General features: G+C 43.5%; 2 protein-coding genes across 2 annotated transcripts in view; both read left to right on the top strand.

Annotated features, from left to right (window-relative positions):
* The window catches only part of SEC63 (SEC63 homolog, protein translocation regulator), a 177,182-nt gene extending 170,956 nt beyond the window's left edge, over window positions 1-6,226 (top strand). The window contains exons 20-22 of the mRNA XM_061366768.1: window positions 3,041-3,139; window positions 3,948-4,052; window positions 4,588-6,226. Coding sequence (XP_061222752.1) covers window positions 3,041-3,139; window positions 3,948-4,052; window positions 4,588-4,731 — 348 coding nt within the window. The 3' untranslated portion in view covers window positions 4,732-6,226. The remainder of the gene's footprint in view (window positions 1-3,040; window positions 3,140-3,947; window positions 4,053-4,587) is intronic.
* Window positions 6,227-19,193: 12,967 nt separating this feature from the next.
* Window positions 19,194-21,788, top strand: part of SCML4 (Scm polycomb group protein like 4) — a 69,569-nt gene continuing 66,974 nt past the window's right edge. Inside the window, exons 1-2 of the mRNA XM_061366762.1 lie at window positions 19,194-19,597; window positions 20,222-20,376. The gene's annotated coding sequence lies outside the window, so the exon portion shown is untranslated. The remainder of the gene's footprint in view (window positions 19,598-20,221; window positions 20,377-21,788) is intronic.

Raw genomic sequence — 21,788 nt, 5'->3', positions numbered from 1 at the left:
ACCTCCCCTGAGACAGCTTGAGGGCGTTACCTCTTGTCCTATCAGTTGTCACTTGGCAAAAAGACCAACCTGAACCTTCTCTTCTCCAGTTCCCTCAGCTGTTACTTATAAGACTTGTGCTCCAGACCCTTCACCAGCTTTGTTGCCCTTTTCTGGGCCTGCTGCAAAACCTCAGTGTCTCTCTTGTAGTGAGGGACCCAGAAACTGAACACAGTGTTTGAGATGCTTCCTCACCAGTGCTGAGTTATAAGAGTTTTTGGGCAGTTGATTACTGTGCCAGAGATGCAGCTTTAATCTATTCAGGTTCCTAAATAATTATCTTCTGCTCCTGCATCCATGGATCCAGAAACTGCACAGATTGTAGTTTTGACATTTTTAGGTAGAAACTGGCCCTGGTGTTCCAATTTTATGAACATGCTGGTTTCCTGGCATGCCAAACCTTGCACCCATCTGTTAAAGGGCATTTTGCCCACTTGCTGTTAGCTTGCCAGATTCTCACAGGCATAAACTTTAAATTCCACCCAATAAGAGGAAGGAAAATGACACTCCTGCACAGTTGTTCTTTCTATAACAAAGCAGTGACACTCTAGGGTCACGAGCTTTACTTCCAAAGAGTTTACTGTATAGATTCCTTTGAGCATTTTATCAATGAATGTAATCTGTTCTGGTATTTCTTTTTTTCCCTTGGCTGTTAATTTTAACAGTTTTTGTGAAAATCCAGTTGACGGTTTTGATCTTTGTTCTTAAAAAAAAAAAAGAATTTCCTTGCCACTGAGAATGATGGTGACATACACAACGTACAAGTCAGCACAGTGTTTTGGTAACATCAAAAACCTATTGATATACAAATGTAGATCCCTTTTTTCTATGGTCAGAGTCCTTATAGGCCCAAAGTGGCGAGTAGCCATTTCTGTAATGGGTCTGTCTTCTGTAGTTCTTGTTCATCTGCACTGTTTACGCTCTTCATCCTTCTATTCCTAGAGGGCCCCTTGGCTAGGAAATAAACACTTCAACTGCAGAAGATTCTTTTTTGCTACAGCTGTCTCATGCAGATTGACAATATATTTATTGTTGAAACTTAGAGATAAAATAACTTATGCCTTGTTATTGTATGGGATATTATTTTCATAAAGAAAATCACTTGGAATAGCTCACTTCTTGTAATTCTACAAATTCGGGTCTTAAATAGTATGTGAATTGGCTTTTGTCCTGTTCTCAGTGCCTGTTCTAAGTATGTGAAGAAATGCTGTTGCTTTACTGTGGTGCAGATGCTTTTACTTTATACACCATAAAATGGGCATTAACATACTGAGTTAATTTTACACTCCTTTGCTCCTGGACTCAACAGTGCTAACCAGGGTGTTTTGGTTGGGTGTGTTGGTTTGCTGGTGTGAGTGTCTTGCTGTTGTAAACCTGTAGTTTCCTAGTTGAATATTCCAGTGAGATGATGATAATTATTACTGGCATAACAATTAGTCACTCCAAAAGAGAAAAGAAGTTAATTTAGCTTTCGTAGTTTTTCAGCCTGCGTTATTTAAATTTCAGATCACCAGACACTGGCTTCTTAACTGTTAAAATCCAAAAAACCTCCTACACCAGTGCTCCTCGCTATCCTCCCCCTCCCCTCCCCAAAAAGAAACCCCTCACCAAAACTACTGAACTTTTGACTCTGTTTCGTTACAGACAAAGAATTCTTAAAATTCTACATATTAGCAGCATTTGCTTCTCACCTGTAGAATTTGGAAGGGGATTAGTGGTGGTCTTAAAGTCCACTGTAATCTTTCATTCAGCTCTTATAATTCTGTTAGATTAAAAATGAAACGAAACAGCCACTTCCAGGTGGCACTGAAGCAATTACCTCATCGGTGGTGGTGCATGTGTATATACATGTATCACAGTATCACAGTATGTTAGAGATTGGAAGGGACCTCAAAAGATCATCTAGTCCAATCCCCCTGCTGGAGCAGGAACACCTAGATAAGGTTACACAGGAACGTGTCCAGGCGGGTCTTGAATGTCTCCAAAGAAGGAGATCCACAACCTCCCTGGCAGCCTGTTCCAGTGTTCCCCTCACGAAAGAATTTCTCTCAGTTAAGGAACCTCCCAATTGTACCCATTCCCCTTGTCCTTTCATTGTTTGCCACTGAGAAGAGCCTGGCTCCATCCTCGTGACACTCCCCCTTTATATATTTATATACACTAATAAGGTCACCCCTCAATCTCCTCTTCTCCAAACTATAGAAACCCAGCTCCCTCAGTCTTTCCTCACAAGGGAGATGCTCCACTCCCTTAATCATCTTAGTTGCCCTGCGCTGGACTCTCTCCAGCAGGTCCCTGTCCTTCTTAAACTGAGGGGCCCAGAACTGGACACAATATTCCAGATGAGGTCTCACCAGGGCAGGGTAGAGGGGAAGGAGGACCTCTCTTGACCTACTAACCACCCCCCTTCTAATACACCCCAGTATGCCATTGGCCTTCTTGGCCACAAGGGCACAGTGTATATAAGTTGGCCTCCTGGTTTTAGAGCTTACCTGTAAGTGGCATAAGATGCACACATCAGGGCTCTAGTCTGTTATAATTGTGATCAGTTACAAGACCATCAGGGTAGGTAAAATTATGTTGGAAAACAGTTAAGTAGTCTAATATTTGGGTTGTCTAAAAGCTGTGGGGTTTTCCCCCTTTTTCCCCTAAGGGTAAGCTTAAGCTGTTATGACTATAGCCTGTCCAATAAAACACTTCATAAATATGAAGTAATCTTCCCTCCATCCCCTTCCACTATTCATTTTTTAAACAAAAGGAGGTGAAGGAATGGACACTTGCAACAGTTACTTGTGGTAACCTGTTTGCTTTCAGTGTGCACTATATAGTTTATTCATACCCATCCAAGAGTTCAAGAAAACCAAACTAGCAAACACAAACCACCTCCTTTCTGTGTGTATTGTAAGGACCAGTGAATCACATTTGCTTTTTACAGAGTGTAAGGACATCATTTTATGACGCTTCAATAATCCTCTTTGGGTTTTTTCTTCTTTTGTGAAAGGAAAAACAAGAATGGTGGTGGCTATATATTGCAGATCGGAAGGAGCAGATGCTAATATGTATGCCATATCACGTTTGTACACTAAAAGATAAAGAAGAGGTAAAGTACTTTAAAATTTTTTTGTTTGGGGTATTACAAAAATGTACTGAAGTGTCTTATGATATGCAAATACATTTAGCTGCTTTTTTCATATTTATCTCAGGATGGAAAATAAACTTTGCTATTCTGATTAAAGCAGAGGGGAGCCTTTTAACTGTGAAAATTGGTAGTGGAGAAAGGAAAAATAATTTAAGACTTCCAAATCTCTTTGCAGAATACATATGAAAAGTTGATGAAAACCAGTATTAGTACACAGTGATCGTTCTGAAAGTTATTTAAATTGTGAGAAATACTAAATGTTATTTTTCTGTAAAGCAGGGGCTCTGACAAATTAATTAGCCTGGCTCATGTTGAACCTTCCTGAGACTGTAACCTTTGGCTGTGCTCTTTGCTTTTCTGAAAAATGGAGATTTGATGTATTCTGTTCTTTCAAACTAGATTTTATGTTCAATTTCAAATAGCAGTAGAGTTAAGCTAATACTTTCAGCAGACCAAATGTTTTAACCTGTTTGAGTTTTTGAGATTAAGGAAGCATACAGCAGGGTGAAATTGTGTACTTAACGTAGAGTCTTGGTTTCATTCAGAAAAAAATGTGATTATTCAGCTTTCATGTATTGTACTTGGGTATTTTATGCAGGTATTTTATTATGCAGAGGTTTTCAGAGAAGTGTCACATGTAAGAAACAAACTTTATATAAAAAACTATTATTCTGTAGTAGTATTTATTGCTCATTACAGTACTCGGGTACTTGTTCTGATGTGTTGATTGAAAGCAGCAAGAACTTACTGTGTAAATTCTGTTTTGTAGGTAGAGCTCAAGTTCCCAGCACCAGGCAAGCCTGGTAACTATCAGTACACAGTTTATTTAAGATCAGATTCATATATGGGATTGGACCAGATAAAACCATTGAAGGTGATGTTTAAGTGTGTTATATATTTTTATCATATTGAAAGCTGCTTCATAGAATGATTGAAACCCCCAAAGTGTTGTTAACCTTTAAGAATTCAAGCTGTCCTACTTTTAGAACAGTTGCAAGAAGAGACTTGTAAGCCGTTTCTGCCTGATGCCAGTAGTGACAATGTTAAAATGGATTAAATGAGACAAAAGTTTGTGATGCTTTCCGGTGCCTACATATTTTAATAGACATTTTCTCATGTTTAATAATTTTCTGCAGTGTGGTTGGTTCTGGCTTTATACTTCGAGGTCTGCAGCACCATTTCCCTGCCCTTTGTGCTAGATACATTCAGTTAATGAGAAAAATCTGGTGTGCCTTCTTTCTGGAAGCTGTTGTTGGTTTTATTTTGGGTTTTAGGGTGTTGCTTTGTTTTTAAAACTGTAAATTTTGTGTGGTGTGTCAGTTGTTCTGTTTTTTTTTGTTTGTTTTCCCAAATTGGTCTGTATCGTCTGTAACCTTTTTTTCCTTCTTTTCTTCTTTATCCAATTACAGCTGGAAGTTCATGAAGCAAAGCCAGTGCCAGAAAATCATCCACAATGGGATACGGCAATAGAAGGTGATGAGGACCAGGAAGACAGTGAGGGCTTTGAAGATAGTTTTGAGGAGGAAGAGGAAGAGGAGGAAGACGATGATTAAACGATACTATTGATTGACTACAATATCTGCATACACTGCAAACTCTTGGTCTGACTGTGGAACTTGTACAATAACCAAGAAACACAGTACAGAAGCCTCAAGAAGGCTGAGTTTAATTTTTCTTTACCAATTAAGAGTGCATTATGTAACTTCTCAGTGGAGGTGAAACAAATATGTTGCCATTGATACACCTTGGAATATGTTTATGGCTCATTATAGCCTTCAAGTGCAGGACAGTGCATTTGTTTCAATTGAAAATAAAAGCTTTTTTATTATAAATGTCCAAAAGTGTGGGCTATGTATTGTCTGATCAGTTTAGGGTCCAATTTAAATAAAAGGTACTATTAGCTAGGTGCAAACTTTAAATCCATTTTTCTGCATTATTTTAGAAAACATTTTGGTATATTTGACATGACAAATCTCTGTTGATTGAAACAACATCTGCTCAACTTTCCAAGTTGATTGGTTCTGTGGTATTCATTAAATATTTTGCTGTGATACTGCTCCCATCATTCATAGCTTTAAAAATCTGTTTTACTTAACTTGATCATTATAAATTGGCATCATACCCATTGCCACATTCCATGTATTCTGGAGGGCTGCTTTTTTTAGGACTGTTGCCTTTTTATGCCCAAGATTATAATGGAAATCATAAACTTTCTTGACTCTGCTGTAGAATAGTTACTAATGGCTTAAAACATTTTTAAGCCTTTATTTCATCAGATCAGCAGCAGATCTGAGTCTTTTGATAAACAAAATGTCTGAAAGCGATTTTGGGATCACATGTTACATAAATTAGTGGCTTTTGTGTAATGCCTTTGTAGAAGGTACATCCTAAAAGCCGAAGTATATTCTTAATCTACCTGACACTGTTGGAAACATTTTAAGGGTAAAATACAACATGCGAAGAGGGCATGTTTTGTATCAATTTTGAATTCCCATCAATAAACTGGACAATTTGATGGCTGCGTTTGTAATAGTGTGCATCTCCTTGAGGTTTGTTTTTATTTTTTTTACCTCAGTCTCCTGCAGGGTTGTTAAAAAGACAGTGATTCTATCCTTAGTCTTGTTTAAAAACCAAACCAACCCAAATCTAATTAGGGAATAAATTCAGGGAGGAGAAATCAGGGCTTTTAGTGTATTTATGACTTGACAAAAGCCAGGGATGGATTCTTTGTTTTTGGTTTTTTTTTGTCTCAGTAAAACAAATTAATTGATTAATAGCTATATTTCTGTATTTCAGAAATACACGAGTGTTCTGCAAGTAGGAACAGATGTATTTCTGTTCCTATGAAAAAGCAATGCTGTAAAATGTGACAAATTGCCATGCAGGAAAATTTCCATCCTATGAAGATTGCCCAAAGCCAGAATGGGTGCACACGAGTTTTGTGACCTTGTTTATTAGAAAGGGTTGTCACTTTAAATGCAAATTTACATTGTTACATTCTTTGTAATTGCAATAGTTGCAAATAAAATTTGAAAATGTTCTAAATGAGATTATGGTATCTTTCGAAGTACTTCTGAAGTGCATATTGGGCAGGAAAAACCTTGTAAAGCGTAAGCAGTGTCAGGTGCTCAAACTGAAGAATGAAGACTAGGTTAAACTAAATGGCTTGTACGCTTGATGCCTTTTACTTCCAGTTTTTAGTTGCAAAATACAGTAGAAAAACAACAATAAAAAAGCACTAGTTGCGTTCAGCAGGCTTTCAAGCCAGGTACTGCACGGGTGAGAGAAATGCTTGAAGAGTCATCAGACTCCTTACTATTGAGTAGGCAATATGAATGCCAAACTGATTGTTCTGCCAGAACAATTCATAGTGAACTTCTGCTGTTGTTAAAAGTTGGGAATTGATTATAGTTAGGAGGTCTAATTGATAAGAGCATTGAGGGGTTGTTCTGACTACTGGTCCCTACATTTTACTGTGCTTGCAAGATGTGAATGCACAGAAGTGATTAAAAAAAAGACGAATCGTGTCCCTGGTCTGAACACTGAAGCATTCTTGAAGATTGAAGCTGACAGCTGGGATTACACTGCAAGTCTGCAAACCAAGGATAATTCTGTTGAGCTAACAAAGGCTAAATCTAATGCTTCTTCAAATGTGGCTCTCCTGTGTAGGCAAGGTAACTTAATAGAAGCTGTGAGGAAAAGAATTGCAATGGTACTGGAAATCTTCATTATGAGAGGAAGGCATACTGGTACTTTCTCTCTTAGAAATACCAGCTGTACAGTTGTGCATCATTTTACAGCACCTTCCAAGACATGCAGAAATGTGGCTGGGGAGGTATTTAAGAGCTTCACACAATTAAAACCACCAGTTGCAGATGCACAACTCTTTCTAGTGTTTCTACGTTACTGAATTGCTGATTGGTCTGTCATGTGGTGAGTCTATTAATAACCATTTTTTAATAACAATTCGAATTGTTATTTGGAGATTGACTCTCTCTTGAATAGCAGTTACTAGGATGGGTAAAACTTCTCAGGAAGAAGCAGCATTTTGCACTTGCTGTTGTATAAGCCTTGGTTTTTGATGGTGCTTAGGAATGAATTCAGCCAGTTTTACACCTGACTCTTCCGAAACTCTGGACTAGTAAGTGAAAAATAAGAAGTTCTGGAAAGAAAAACTGCTTTGCTGCTGCATGCTATGTTTAATAGCAGCCCAAGCATAATTTGCAAGCATTTAATACCATTTCAGTGTAACTAGGTTTATTTCTGTGCTTTTGCTCACACTCCTTTTTGTAGCCTTTTGTTCTAGATCAGAGTAGGCTCATGCACAGCCTGGCTGTCCACTCGAGCAGGGATGCTGCGAATGCCTTCAGGGCTTGCAGAAGCCACTTCCAAGGGGAAAAGAAAAATTGGAATTGGCTAGAATATGCAGTGCAACTGGCTCTTTCTGGCCCAGCATGTGTATGGATATGGGGTGCCATAACTCGCGGTTAGTAGAGGCAAGGACCATGAATTACATTTAGGGCAGATAGACACTGCTTGTTGAAATATGGGATACATTTGAAGTAGACATGTAGACAAAAGAAATGAGTTACAAAAATGGGATTTTCTATGTGTAAAATGATTTAATCTTCCATGCCTCCCCTCTCCCTGCCCCTGAATCTTGACAGCGCTTGATTAATATTAAAGGAAATGCCACTTTTTTCCTAGCCTGATGCTGGCTGACTAGAAAGTTACACTTGTGCAAAAACCTGGGAAACCCTCTGTAAATTGCACATGTCCTTACAAGCGGGGAAAACCCTTCAGCTATAGAGGAAGAGCAGGCGACTTTTCCCAGTGGCCGGGTGCAGTTCCAAGCCGCACTCCAGCAGGGGGAAGCAGGGGCATGGATTTCTTCAGGAGTCTTCCAGGGGATGCTTAGTGTGTTTTTGAGCGGTAGGTTTGGTTTTGGTTTCCCCCTTTCTGGAGGGGCGAAGGCATAGATGGAGGTTACTTTTATCCATTTATTTTCTTTTAAGGAAACTGTACTGGTACATATGCATACCCCTATTTTTATGTCTGTATTTTTATGCATACCCCTATCTTTATACCTGTGGGTTGGCTTTTTTACTCAGCTGTATTTTAAGCTTTACCAAGTGAGACGTGTTAGGTGATTCTACCATGAGGATACCCGTACCACAAAGAGCTGATTCACAGGGTACCTGGGGCGCCTTGTGGTCACATGAGTTCTACATTCTGTTCAGAGACACATGGCCCCTGTTGGTATCTTCTTTAAAGTCTGGGTCTCTTTTCTTAGGGTTTGTTGAAGACTTGGCAGAGCACCGGCTGTGGATTAAAGTTTGAGCATGTGCTTAAGCTCATTTCTATGCAGCAAGGTAAGCTGGTGCTTAGTTGGCTGTGCTATGCTGGGGCCGTAGCAAATCGGGGAACAAACCAAATAGAGAACTTTGGGTGACTCGTGTTCAGCACTGAACTCTGGATGGGACCAAATTTGTACATGCTGAGCATCTGGGTGATGGCTGTGGCTTGCACTTGATCTCTTCTGTGTCAATGTTTTGTGTTTAGGTGCAATTTGCAAATTTGGTGAACTAAGATGTCCACACAAATACTATTTTTTGGTAGAAATAATTTTCTGCCAAGGTTGTTTATATTTATCATTCAGTTAAATAACAGAACGGTTACCAGCAATGTAACCATTAATAACTTTTAATAACTATTATTGACTAATGTAACTGTTAATTAATAAGCACAATAGATTGTAAAGCTAACAATAATATTTGTAAAGCCAAATTACGTACACTCTACTTAGAATTTAATTTCAAATGTGTGCTGATTCAGGAAGCATTTTCAACCTTTCACTGTGTATAAACCTTCCATGTATATGCTCTAATAATTTAGCAGGGAAAACTTTACAGTTACGTTGCATATGGGGAATTTAATGGCACTAAGGAGACTGCACAGACCACCTTGAGCGAGTGTTTTTAATTCATCCAGCTTTAAGGTGTGAGTGATTTCCTTTTTGTGCAAGCAGCATAGCTAGCTGCTTCATGGCATAAAGATGGAGGCATTCTGGGGAGAAACCCTAGAAAAGCAGGACATCTTGTGGGTATCCTGTGTGGAGTAGTCCTTGAGCTGGGAGAGCCTCAATGCCAGCGGAGCATTACTGGTCATACACAGGGCAGGGTGGATCACCCAGGCGTTGCTTTTGGCTTTGCTTGACAGTGGTTATTAAATGCTCCAAAGGCTAGGCTGGTATGAGGCCACCTTTAACTTAAGGTAACTGAAAATGAAATGCTGCCCTTGCTGTGAACAGTTGTCCTGGCTTTTAAGTATGGTTTTCCATCACTGGAGTTGTTCATCTGTGTGCCTCAGATACGGCATCTTTTGCAGCCTTTGTACGCCATCAAGCCTCCCTGCTCTCTCTGGTGGATACACACCCAAATATATGGAGGGACCATGAGGCCATACATACCAATATGCTAGGCTGATGCTTCCTGCAGTTGGCAAATGGGATAGCAGTGACAGCCGGAACTTTGCCTTCATATCTCCAAAAATCCATACTGAGGTGGCCAGATTTATTTGCGTGCCATCCTCCCATTGAGGAGATGCTTTGGGAGCAGGAGGTGTGGAAGGCCAGTGGTATATTGCTTATTAGGTGTTTTATTTTTTCCTTCCAAGCACACAACCCTTTCTCTGTGCCCAGATGACAGCCATGGAATTTGTGCTTTCTAATGTATGCATGTGCAGTAAATTAAACTCAAATTGAATGACCAATTTCCTTACAGCTGAAGCTCCATTAATTACTATGTGTAAATCACATTAGCTGAGATTAGATTATAATGGCTGTAAAATAGACACTGTCCATGACAGGGTGGCAAGATTTGGAGGCCCAGGTGACAATCACTTTGGTGGCTTGAAATGGGCAGATGAAATGTGATAGTGCTTATTTAATTTTGCACCCACCTGTTGGTCTGCCCGTGTTCCCCAGCTGTGCAGGTCCCTCCAAACCAATTCCAATGCAGGAGAGCCTGTTGCTCTCTTGGTCCTGTACAGGGCACGGATGGCAGCTTCCCACGGTGAGGCAATTTTAGCAACCTCCTGTACGTTATTAGTTTCTTTTACACATCACATGGCAGAAGGGTCTGCTGTGTACAGGTACTTCTTCTTAAAGTTATGAGGATTTACTCTTTGCAGTTAACTTCCTCTCATAAGGTTTTATCTTGGTTGTATCTTTTTATGGTTCCCTCTTGATGTAGATTTGTTAGGTGTATTTGATCGTTTTTTTTCCTCCTTCGCTGCTGTTGGGACTGAACAGTTCATTCAGGTGATAAAAAGCTGCCACGTTATATTTTACATTCAAATTCATGTTTAATATGTAGTATGTACTCTAATACTTACTGGCGATTTAAAATATAGAGACTTATATACACAAGCTCTTAATTTCTTAGCAAAAACTGCCCATCTCTTAGCAAGCTTATAAGACTCAGGTGATCAGGCAGCGGGGTGCAAGTGTCCCATGTCACCTACTTATCCCCCCCCCTTCTCCTCCTTAGGCATCCCTCTCTTCTGAGGCCCTCTGCCCCTGGTTCCCAGTGGAGGGGGGGTGGGCTATTTTGGGTGAGTGAAGAACCTCTTGTACTGTTGGCACTGCCACCTGGTAGCCATGAAAGTCAGGACGATGGCCCCCCTCACTTGAAGGATTGTCTCTTTTGGAAAGAGGGTGTTGTTGGGGGGTGGCTGGGTGATGCTTCTCATGTGATGATGTCCCCTCTGCAGTGCACCAGAGCTGGCTCTGCCAGGCACACAGCAACAGACGGTGCTGCAGTGAGCGCTGTGGAAGTAATGAACAAGACCAGCATTAAAGGCAAGAGAGAGAAGGATGGTGAGGCCAGGGAGACCATCTTCATTATGAGCTCAACAGAAGCACAAGGCTTAAAAGAGAAATAATCAGGATGAAAGCAAGTTAGTTTGTCCAGTCTGTTGCCCCCTTGCAATCTCAGTGCCTCTGACCTTTTATTCCAGAAGGCTGTTGATGGAGATGCCTTGAGTGGTGCCTGCAAGATGTCACCAGGACATCAGTGCCAGGCAGCAGCCGTGGGTCAGCACGAGCTGCCCTGCTAGCTCTGCCCATTGCAGCATTTTCCGTGCTTGCTGCTAAAAGCCAATTAAAACAAAAAATAGAGCAACATTGTTCAAACCCCAACATCACTTAAAAGGGAAGCACGGCCCTCTCGGTCAAATGTGAGCCTGGGAGGCGCACAGGACTGACAGCAATTAATCACTGTGCTGCTTTGAATCTTTATGTAAGTGCTCAGCATTAAATATTGCAATGACACCTACGCGGAGGCTGACAGCAGCCTTTGTAATCCTGGCCTCTGTAGGTGTGAGGTTGTAGGCTAGGCTTACATAAAATAACTCAGCTTGTTAGATACAGGCAAGGCTTTTTGGAATGCTCATCATGCCAGCCTCAAAAATGATGGAAGAGTCAAAATAGCAGAGGAGGGAAAATATAAGGGAAAGCCTAAAATCGAGCCTTTTATTTCAAAAACATCACTGCTAAAATTAGGGAGGTTATGTGATTTCTGAAGCTTAGTGTGTGAGCAATTGATCAGCTACCTCAGATAATGACTGGGAAGTATATTTTGGTTCTGTTGGGTGTTTTTTCCTTTTTTCTGTTGGCAGCTATTCCATGGCTGGATAGAATATTTGTCCCATCTCTGGTGTACAGCAGAGGCCACTTGCAAAGTTTAAACCTCCTTTGATAGCTCAACTAATTGCTCATCTGTGACAGGATCCAACAACTCTCTGCAGACTTACATGGGGATGAAGGGTAACAGAACCTGCCCTGGGATTCTGGATTCCTTGTGACTTAGGGGCTAAACTAAAGTACTTCCCCCATCTCGTGGTAAAATAAAATCCAGACACAGATCATTCTCAGAAGCTGACTAAATGATGAAGCTTTGATATATTTCTATCTTTGCTAGAATTTTATGTTTATAGAGAAAAATGGTGTATGGCCAAAAGATGTAGCTGGTGTCAGTGCTGTTAGCAAGGCGAACGTGTGCCGAGGCACCCCTGCTGCCTGGGTGGCTGTGCAGCTGCAGTGCACTCCAGTGGCAGGGCAGCCCTGCTCCCTGGGTCTGCTTGTGGGCATCACACCCATCATCAGCGTGCTGGGGCTCCCTGTGTCTCTCACAGCCACCACTGACCTCTAACGTGTTTATGGAGAAGGGTCTCTATTGCCTCCAGCTTGGGGGATATGCTTGGCATACCCTGGGCAGAATCCGGCCTTTACAGCCGGTGTTGGACGTGGCATTTTGACGTACTGACAGAGGAGGGTGGCCTGTTGCATGTGCCCATCCACCAGGTTTTTGGGAACTTCCTAAATCCATCCTTGTCACTGAAGTGCCCTCTTCTATCGAGGCCTCCCTTCTCTACCCCAAGTGAAAAGCCATGGCATGTGAGCCCTTGGTTCCCTTGGCTCTGGATGGTTTGGCTGCCAGGGAGGGTCTGCCACTCCTTGGTTGTACAAGCAGATGCTGTGTGGGGAAGTTTCTCCACTGAGTGTGTATGCAAACAAGATACAGCTCCTGACTGCTGATGGCTATCCAACTCCCTGCCTAATTAAAATCCATAAACTGCGCTGGCATATGTAATTTAAAAAACAGCTATGCTATAGTATGACTATGCATGCGTATTGACTAAAAATAGCACTTGCCAAGAGAAAAAAAAGAGATAATTACAGCGAATTTGGGTAGCAACTGATTTAGTTTTTTCCATTGAATTAAGGAATAGGAGTATGCAAACATAGCCTATAAGGAGACATATATTTTTACTGCTCTTTTAGCTGCGGAGAAAAGTGAAATCTACTGGACTTGGACATTTGTATAACATTTTATTGCATGAAATTGCTATTAATGGCCTCCTCTGAGTTCTGCTTGAGGTTGGCACCTGAGCCCACCCACCCCAGCTAGTGAGATGCAGCGCTTCTCTGGCAGGAGTCAGGAGATGGCACCATCGCACCTCATCTTCCCCCTCTTTCTGGCGTCCGAGCAAGTGCTCAGCCCGGGGCAGAGAGGCTTTCAATGTGACACGGCTGTGCAGGGGCTGCTGGGGAGGACCTGCGGTGGGAGCAGAGTTTCCTCCTTGCTGCAGGCATTAGTGTTTTGAGACCAAATATTTGGAACTGAACCCCTAGCGGGGAATGGCTTCCTTGGCCTTCATCGCCCCCAGGTGTGGTATGTGTCAGCTATTACCACCACCTAGCATCTTCATCACTATGTCCTCCAGGACTTCTGTGCTAGCATGCTCTCAGGAGCACCATAGTTTTCAGGGTGGTTATAACAAAAAGCAGGATAACATCTACATTCCTAGTGCCGGAGTAGTTTTCCAGGTCTGAGGGAAGGAGAGAGGGAAGCCAGAGAGGGTGTGATCCTGCCCTGGCCTGAGAGGCACAGCACGCACTGTGGCTGCAGGGGAGGGAGAAGAGCCCTGTTTGATGCTCTCCTCCACCAAACAGCTCTCCATCACTTCTCTTTTAATGGCATCGTGCAGCAAGCCCAGCAGCTCAGGCTTTGTGTCTGCACAGCAGGGCCAAGCACACCGGGAAGCAAAGCATGGGCGTCTGCATCGCCCGTGTGCTGAGTGGGGGCCCATTAACAAAATCCAGTGTTACCTCGAGCAGGAATGGGGTTTGCTGGCTGGGGTCTCCTGCTGCCAAGCAGAGAGCTGCTGGCTATGTGGGCTGTAGGTGTTTAATCAGTGATGCCGTGGAAGGCCCTGGGATGGAAGTGACTGCAAAAGGAGCAGAGTAATCCAAGGAACAAAACCCCTCACCTGGAGGATTTCTTTTAATTACTGCTCAGACCCAGTTACCTCTAGTGCTGGAAGGTAGGCTGTTTGAGCCAAGTTATTTGAGAAAGATGCTCAAAAAAAGGAATGCTTAGATTGCTGCCACAGTGATTTTATTGAGCTATTCATTGAATTTGTTATTGTACTACATAGATTCCTTTCATTTGTAAGGTGAAAGTACCTTTTGTGCCCATAGCCTGTGCTCTGGGCATGGGAGGGAAATGGGCTGTGTCTGCTGCAAGATCACCCCAGGGTCTGCCCCGGTCAAACTGAGGGGAGCATGGTGCTGGTTATGCCTGGTGGCAGTTACAGTACCTGTGTGTGTGGGGAATGTACTGGCTGCATGAAAACTCTTTTGCTGTGTGTCGTTGTCATCCTTACAAGAAAAAGCTAATGTTTCAGTGTGTTGTCTCACTCTTCTGGTGCACACTCAAAAAAGAGTTTCTAATTCAGCCTCTCACCCTTGTCAGGCATTTCTTGGGTAAATAGCAGCAGAAAGTCATGCAAAAAGCTAATCCTGACTCTTCCTGCATCTTTTCATGGAACGAGATGTGGCAATTGCCATCCATCTCAGCAAGCTTCTCTGGAACAAGTCCCTCTGGAGCTTGCCCCTCTGCTCATCATCTGCTGAATTAGCACTGAACAAAGATGCTGGGCCAAGTCATGCCACAGTGGTGTGTCTGTTCTCACTGGAAAAGCCTCCAGAGACACTAATCTGGGAGCCAGAGGGAGCAACATTTGCCAGTGCAGAGGCCCAAGGCTGGCATCATGTCCCTGTGGGACCATTCTTTTGCTGTTTTTTCCCCTTCACAGGATTGTGTGCCAGGTTGCCGACAGCATGGGTGAAGCTTCCAGATGCACCCAAGTGCTAAATGGTGAGGCTGTTACCCCACAGGGTTCCATGTGTACAAGGCTGGAAGTGGGGTCAGGGGATGGAGGGGAGAGTGGGGTTCCTTCCCCTACACCTGCAGCTTTTCCCTTTGTAGCACCAGAGCCACCTCGCAGTTTCCGCTCTGCCCCAGCAGATTACCATGCACTGGGTCTCAAGGAGTTGCATCAGAAAGCAGTTGCAGCTAAGTAAGTTAATGTGTTGCACTTCCGCTTCCATCAATGCAACCTCCTTGCACTGCACCTGGATGCGCATCACTGTTTTAGCATCACTGCTGATGCTGGACAGTCAGAGGTGGTCCATGGCCAGTCACCTCTGTTGTGTAAACTAACATATAGAAAATGATCTCGTGTGTCAAGCATCTTAACCGAGAGGGATGAATAAGGTTTCTTTGTTTCTTAGCTGCTGCAGATTGCTTTGGTGTTCCAGAGTTTTGGCTACAATTTATTATACTTCATCCTACCTGCCCTCTTTGGGTGCAGGAGATTTTGCCCACTCAGCCTTTTGGGCGCAGTCATTCTTGGATATTTCTGCTTGAAAGGAGCTCAGAAGGGAAGGGAGAAGGCATGATTTCTGCAGCCCCAAAGGGTTATTTCTTTCATCACTAAGGATGCTGCGTGACTTTATTGCCTTTCTGAGCTCTTTAACACAGTAATAAACGAGCCGTTAAAATATTTTAAAATCAATAAATGTAATAAAGAACCAAGCAAATTACAAAGCCGCTCCTGATGTTTAGTGATTTAGGAAATAATCATGTCCTCAAGCGAGCAGTGAGTGGGGCGGGGAGGTGGCAGGGTGACCTTGCAAGGACTGCTGCACCAGGGGATGGAGGAGGCAGAGCCTGTCCCAGGGCTAAAGGAGGCTGTGGGGTGCCAGGGGTGCAGACTGGGCTGGGTGGAGGTCTGAACAGGCTGGGAACTCTGCCCTATCACCTCTTGCCCTTCCAGGCTGCTGCCAAGTTTGGTTTGGGAGTTCCCTTTGCCTGGAACGTGGGTTTAATTTCCAGCTCAGCCTCCTGAGCAGATTGCTGGAGCGCATCAGTAAGACTGCGGATTTACACAAACCTAGCAGTGTGCCTAAGCGAAAGGTGACCTCCAGGGCTGGGCTGGATAGGAGGGGACTGGTGGGTGCTGTGTGGTCCCATCAAGCTGGGCATTTCTTGCTTGCTGCTATTCCACCTTGCCTCTGCCACTGGGCATGTGGGATGGAGCTGGGGTGGGAATGGGGAGTGGCGGCAGCCAGGGCTGGAGTCACAGCCCTTCTCTCCACTTTATTCACAGGTTCACATGTCTAAATGACTTCTCAGCAGCTGTCCTCCCTGGAGAACTGCTTCCTTGAAAGATGATACTGCTCTTGTAATTAAGGTAATTGTTCAAATTCATTCCCTTAAACCAGACCCTATCATAACTTAACCAACTGTATCTACACAAGTATGGGGGGTTTGGAGAGGGTCAGGGTGCGTGTCACGAGATTGATTCAGCACCCAGGAAGATTTGTAGGTAAAAATCTTGTTAAGCTGAAACGCCTAATAGAGATGCAGGGAAATATCACATACAGGGCATAACCCAGGCAGGCAGCTGCCCCAACCTGCTGCTGCCTCTTGCGTGGGGATGACTGATGGGCTGAATGTCACCCCTGCAGCCAGGCATTTGCTGGTGGCAGGAAGAAGTGCTCCAAGCTTCTCCCCCCCCAGGCCCAAATACCAAGTAGGGCTGCACACATTTTGGCTGTTTCGGGATATTTAATTTTCTTTCTCACTTACCCTGAATGCTTTCCGATTTCATGGAAATCTGAAGGTAATTGAATATAATTGTTTAAAGAATTGAGTTAGTTAAATTATAGGGTAATGCTTGAAGTGAAATTACAATTTGTGGGTGTTTATTAATACTGGTGGTAGATGGAGAGCGGTGACAGAGCGCTGTGTGCCGTTCCACCCTGTGTGAAGCTGCAGGGTTGGGTACGCTGCAGAGCCAACGGCTAGGGAGGAACAATGACACAAGGAATTGGCATGGTCCTGTGTGAGTGACAACCCTGTGGGGTGCTTGTCCTTCCCCAGGAGCCCAGGCCATGCCTAAATTTATCCTGTAACTGAAACAGCCTCTCTCTTGCAGAGCCCAAGATCTGGAAATGAACCATTTGACTTCACAGTAGATGTAAATACTTTGAATTGTTCACCTGGTGCTGTTTCATCCTCTCTTGCTTTTGGCTATAAGTTAAGCTGCCCCAGACCAGCTGTATGTTTTAAACCAAAACTCAAGACTCTTAATTTAAACTTTTAATTCAAGTCTGTCAAATAAACTGTGCAAAGAGCATGGCCCAAGGGACTCTGCAGTCCTTAACTGAGCAAAACTTACTCCCAGACCTGCAAAATTAGGCATGGTGTTAACAAGAACAGTGACGAAAAAGAAACATTTCCAGTCTCCTCCCCAACACTTTGCTCCTTGTTGCATTGTATTAATACCATCCTTTTTGTGAGAAGCCACAGCTGATGCTGCCGTGCTGTGTTGTTGTTTTGCCAGCCCTCCCATGCTAGATGACATTGGTAACACGGTGTGACACAACCAGCGGTGCTGAGTGTGACAGACCACAGCAGCAGCGCATCCACTGGGGCAGTGGGAAATGACAGGGATGGCTAAGGCTCCTGCTCAGAATACTTTAAGTAGATTAAAGGAGAAGAGAGGCTTTTTCAAAGTTTCTGTCATGATTTTTCTTAATCACTAGTACTTTTCTCCATTTATCCTATTAGGGAACTTAAATCGGGAATTTGCATGGTGCTCCAGTTCCTTACTCTGATATGGGAATGCATGAGTGCTGGCCCACTGACCTTGAGTTTATCAAAACAAAAAGAGAAGAGGGAAAGAGCAGCATGATGGGTCTTTGCTGGGATGAAGGCTGGGCTGACGAATGCTTGTGTACTCCCTTACCCAATGTGCTTGTGAAAACTATGGTTGTTTCAGTCCTGTGCTGATAATACATTTCTTTTCACACCCACAATATCTGTCAAGATTATAGTAAAGCAAACAAAAAGGAAAGGAAAAAGATGCCACCTTGTTTCCCCTGGATTTATAAAACGCCAATTATTTTTCTTTTCTTTTGTTAAATGTACAAAGTCTTTCTCTAGCCATGAATACAAGACAGAAATGAACACCCCAACCATTCTTCTGACCATATTGTGCTTGCAGGGGACTGGTGGTGTAAACTTGAGCATCCCACTTTGCTTACAGTCACTGGTGGGCAGGTGCTTGCTCTCCTCCCTGCTGCTGAGGAGGGGCACCAGGAAAACCTCAGCTTTTATTGGTACAGATGGTCCAGATCTGGTGTTTCTTGCTTTTCCTCTTCTTCCTCAGTAAATAGAACAGGCTGAATAAACTGAATGTAACTTCCCTAAAACCTGTAAAACTAGGCTAGCACAAAATCAGTGTGGACGAAGCACAGACCTAGCAAAACCAGTAACTGTGGCTGCAGGCCTATCTAATGAGGTATTCATGGGACTGGAAAGGAAGAGAGGTGAGGAGCACATTTTGGCTTGTGATAAATACTGAAAAGCAGTATATGTGAGCATGTGAAGTGGACAGCGGGGAGCTGTGCAACACTGGCAAGCAATTGCGATAAACCCTTTGCTGGGATAATTTGATCTAGCACAGTCAATGGAGCATGGCAGGATTATGATGATCATTATTTATTATATGTATTACACTTTTTTGGGATTTTTTTTTGGTTGAGGGTAAGAGCTGCTAGTGCTGCTCTAAATAACGGAAGAGCTGGTGCTTTCTTTCTATGATGAGTGACTGGAAATGCAGTGAAAAGCTGCTCCCACCTCTTGCCCAAATGCCACGGTGTAGCTGCAATAACTGATATTTCTGCATATTATGGATATCACTGCCTGGCCATACCTGTAAAATTATCCAACACAGCAGACTCTGTGTGTTTGTGTACAGGTGTGTGCACACACACTTAGTGTTGCTGGCAAAAATATCCCAAGTGCTATTCCCCAAATTTCCATGTAAATTATCCAAAATTAAGTGACTGGTCTTTCCCACCCATGGCATCATGTAAGCTCAGCATCTGGCCGGGCTGCTGCAGCAGCGGGACAAAGGGCTGATGCTACAGTCCGGTTTCCATGGCAACAGAGGAGGGGTAGCCTAACCAGAAATGTTGCAAACACCCCTTTTGCTCATTGCAACCCAATGCACGATATTGCGAAAGATGATGCTTTTGAGGGGGGGGCTGTGGGTGGGAGGGAAGAGTCCAAATGCCTTTACCTTTCAACTTGCGGAGTTCCTGAAATAAACAGAAATGGCAATTTTTCTTCTTGGTGTAGCTGTGAAGAGAAAGGAAACCCGGCGTGCAGGCCTCGTTTTCTGCGTGTAAAATGTGTGTGTTCTTTAAAAGGCAGTGGTTGGCTGCTTTCCGGACATGATGTGGTTGAAGCTGTCATCGTAATGGAAATTCATTGCTGTAGCTATGGTAAATCGAGTTTTCTGCCTGTGCTGAATGCATTAGTCTAATGAGATGTTTGCAGCTGGAGAGCTGAGCTGCTGGAGACTTGCACTGTGCTAAGAGACAGGGAGAAGATGTTTTTTGCCAGGGTCTGTGTGACTGTGCTGAAAGTCCTCTGCCCTTTGGGTCCCAATGCCCAGGCTCTCTAAAGACACTGCTCAGTGTTTTAACCTAAGCAATAGGTAAGGGGAAAGCATGCTTCTTCTTCTCTGCCTGATGTTTGTCATTGAGCCTTGTTGGAGCAGTTCTCATTCTGTGTATGGTATGAGTATGATAACTTTGCAGCTCCTCTGTTGGATACCCTCTTCACCAAAGCACACCCTTCCTTACCCCTGGGAGCAGTTTGTGTGAGGAGAGGGGCAGCAGATCAGTGTGTGCTGCCTGCACGGCAGTGGGAGTGTGTGTGTGTGTGTGTGTGTGTGTGTGTGCACCAGTTGATGAAGACTTCTGACTACAGAGCACTCTGCATGCAGAGCGGCTTCGGGCTTTTCCAAATCTGAGTCTAAGCAGGGATATTTTTGCTGCCAGGTAAATGCATCTTCCATTTTACAAGCAAGCTATTTCACAATATTTGTAGCAGGCAGTATTTATATCAGAGATTTTGAGTTTTGGATAGTTCATAGAGCAATGAGTTCAGTTATAATCTTATATCTTTAAAACAGATGCTAAGTTGAATTTTTATCCTTATCTGAAAACTGAAAGAAGAGATGTTATTTATATGCTGTGTTTTTCCTTCAAGACTAACAGCAGCTAGCTTCCGAGAGATGCCAAGGAGCATACTTTAGCAGAGTTGTTTCTCTTTTCAGGTGTCTTAAAGGTAACTTTGAGAGAAGACAGAGCACGGGGATGAAATGTGTGCTGGTGCCTGGCTAGCCCAGCCGGTCCCTCCCTAGCTCCCCAAGCCTCCGACGCCGCCCCAGCCCACCGCTCGCTGACAGAGGGTGAAGCCCGGCGTGGTTCAGTGAGTAATTCAGCCTTTGACATCTGGGCGCCGTTTCCCTTTCCATAGCTGGTGAATGGCTCTGAGCACTGGTTTCTTTGCCTTGGGTTTGTCTAATGGCAGAGGTCTGGAGAAAGAAGTTGCTTTTGGTTTTGGTGCATGTGAGGCTTCTGGAGGAATATAAAGTTAATCTGGCAAGCAGCAGAAGCAAAGTTGTTTGAATTCTCTGCTTGGAGGGGGATTGATGTTTAATCCTTGGTTTATTTCAAGAGGCTTCTGAAGACATTTTGCTCAAGGTTAGACTAAGAGATTTTCAGACTGAATAAAGGCACAGAGGGAAATAGAAAGCACATAAACTGGGGTTAAATGGCAAATACTTGTAAAGTGCAGGGATGTTGCTATTTGTGAGAGCAGGGAAGGTGTCTGAAAAGTGTCTTTGTGCTTCAGGAATACTTACAGCATCCTTCATCACGCTGTTCTGCCAGTCCCTGGTAGAGCTGAGCACACTGAGGGTGTAAATCAGCATAACTTCCTTGGCTCCAGCCCCACCTGACACCAGTTGAGGATACGGCTTGGAGGTTTGCAAGTTCAGGTTTTGTGATGGTATTTAGATGAGGTGTCCCCCAGTTGCCTGTGGCTGCAGGTGACTTTGTATTTTAATTCAGATGTTGCACTGATTTTCCTGCTGAGGCAGAGCCTCTCTGCCCCGTCATAAAAGTTATTTAGCCAGTGCCCGTGTTACTCTGATTAGAAAGGCTGGCAGGGGCACGAGCTTTTTAACGATGGAGTGTGGAAGGGGGACAGGGAATGGAAAAATTACATGTACCGAATTAGATCAGAAACACTGCAGAAGGTATACCGCAAGAAATGCTTTCTCGGGATAGCACAGCAAATCTGATATTTCTGTTTTCACTTATTGGAAATGTTGAACTCGAGTGCTTTCCTGTGTTTGGTGGAGAAGAGTGTGTAGAAAGAGGCAAGTTTCTTTCTTGGTCAATCAGCACCTTACTCTGAGGTTTCTCACCTGCTGGAAACACATGACTGTACATGTGCTTGATGGTGGCTGTGGTACCTAGAAAGTAGAAGTTCAGGAATGCTTTTCCCTCAGGCATTCCCTTAGCTGTTGCTTGACACAAAGACTTGTGGTTTTGACACATACTGAAAAAAGTTTAAAAGAGAAACACCATGGAGCACCCCAACACGGCACACCTGAGCTTCAGGAGGCTGAGATTACAGCCTGACCTTACACAGATGTCTCCCAATGACTTTCCTCCTTCAAATTTAAGGTAACATGGAAAGAAGGAAAAAGGCAAGAGAAGGCAAAGGTTGTAGGGTGTGAAGTGAGAAAGAGGGGTGTGGGATGCTTGGCTGTTCACAGCCTGGGAACTGGAGACAGGCCAGCCGTACTGGGATGAAGCAGGGGATCAATGGTC

Source organism: Neopsephotus bourkii, unplaced genomic scaffold, assembly GCF_033783945.1.
Source record: "Neopsephotus bourkii isolate Nb327-2 ecotype Australia unplaced genomic scaffold, CSIRO-AGI_Nbou_v1 NB_1358, whole genome shotgun sequence".
Lineage (NCBI taxonomy): Eukaryota > Metazoa > Chordata > Aves > Psittaciformes > Psittacidae > Neopsephotus > Neopsephotus bourkii.
The sequence above is the reverse complement of the archived record's forward strand: the minus strand, read 5'-3'. Positions and strand labels throughout refer to the sequence as shown.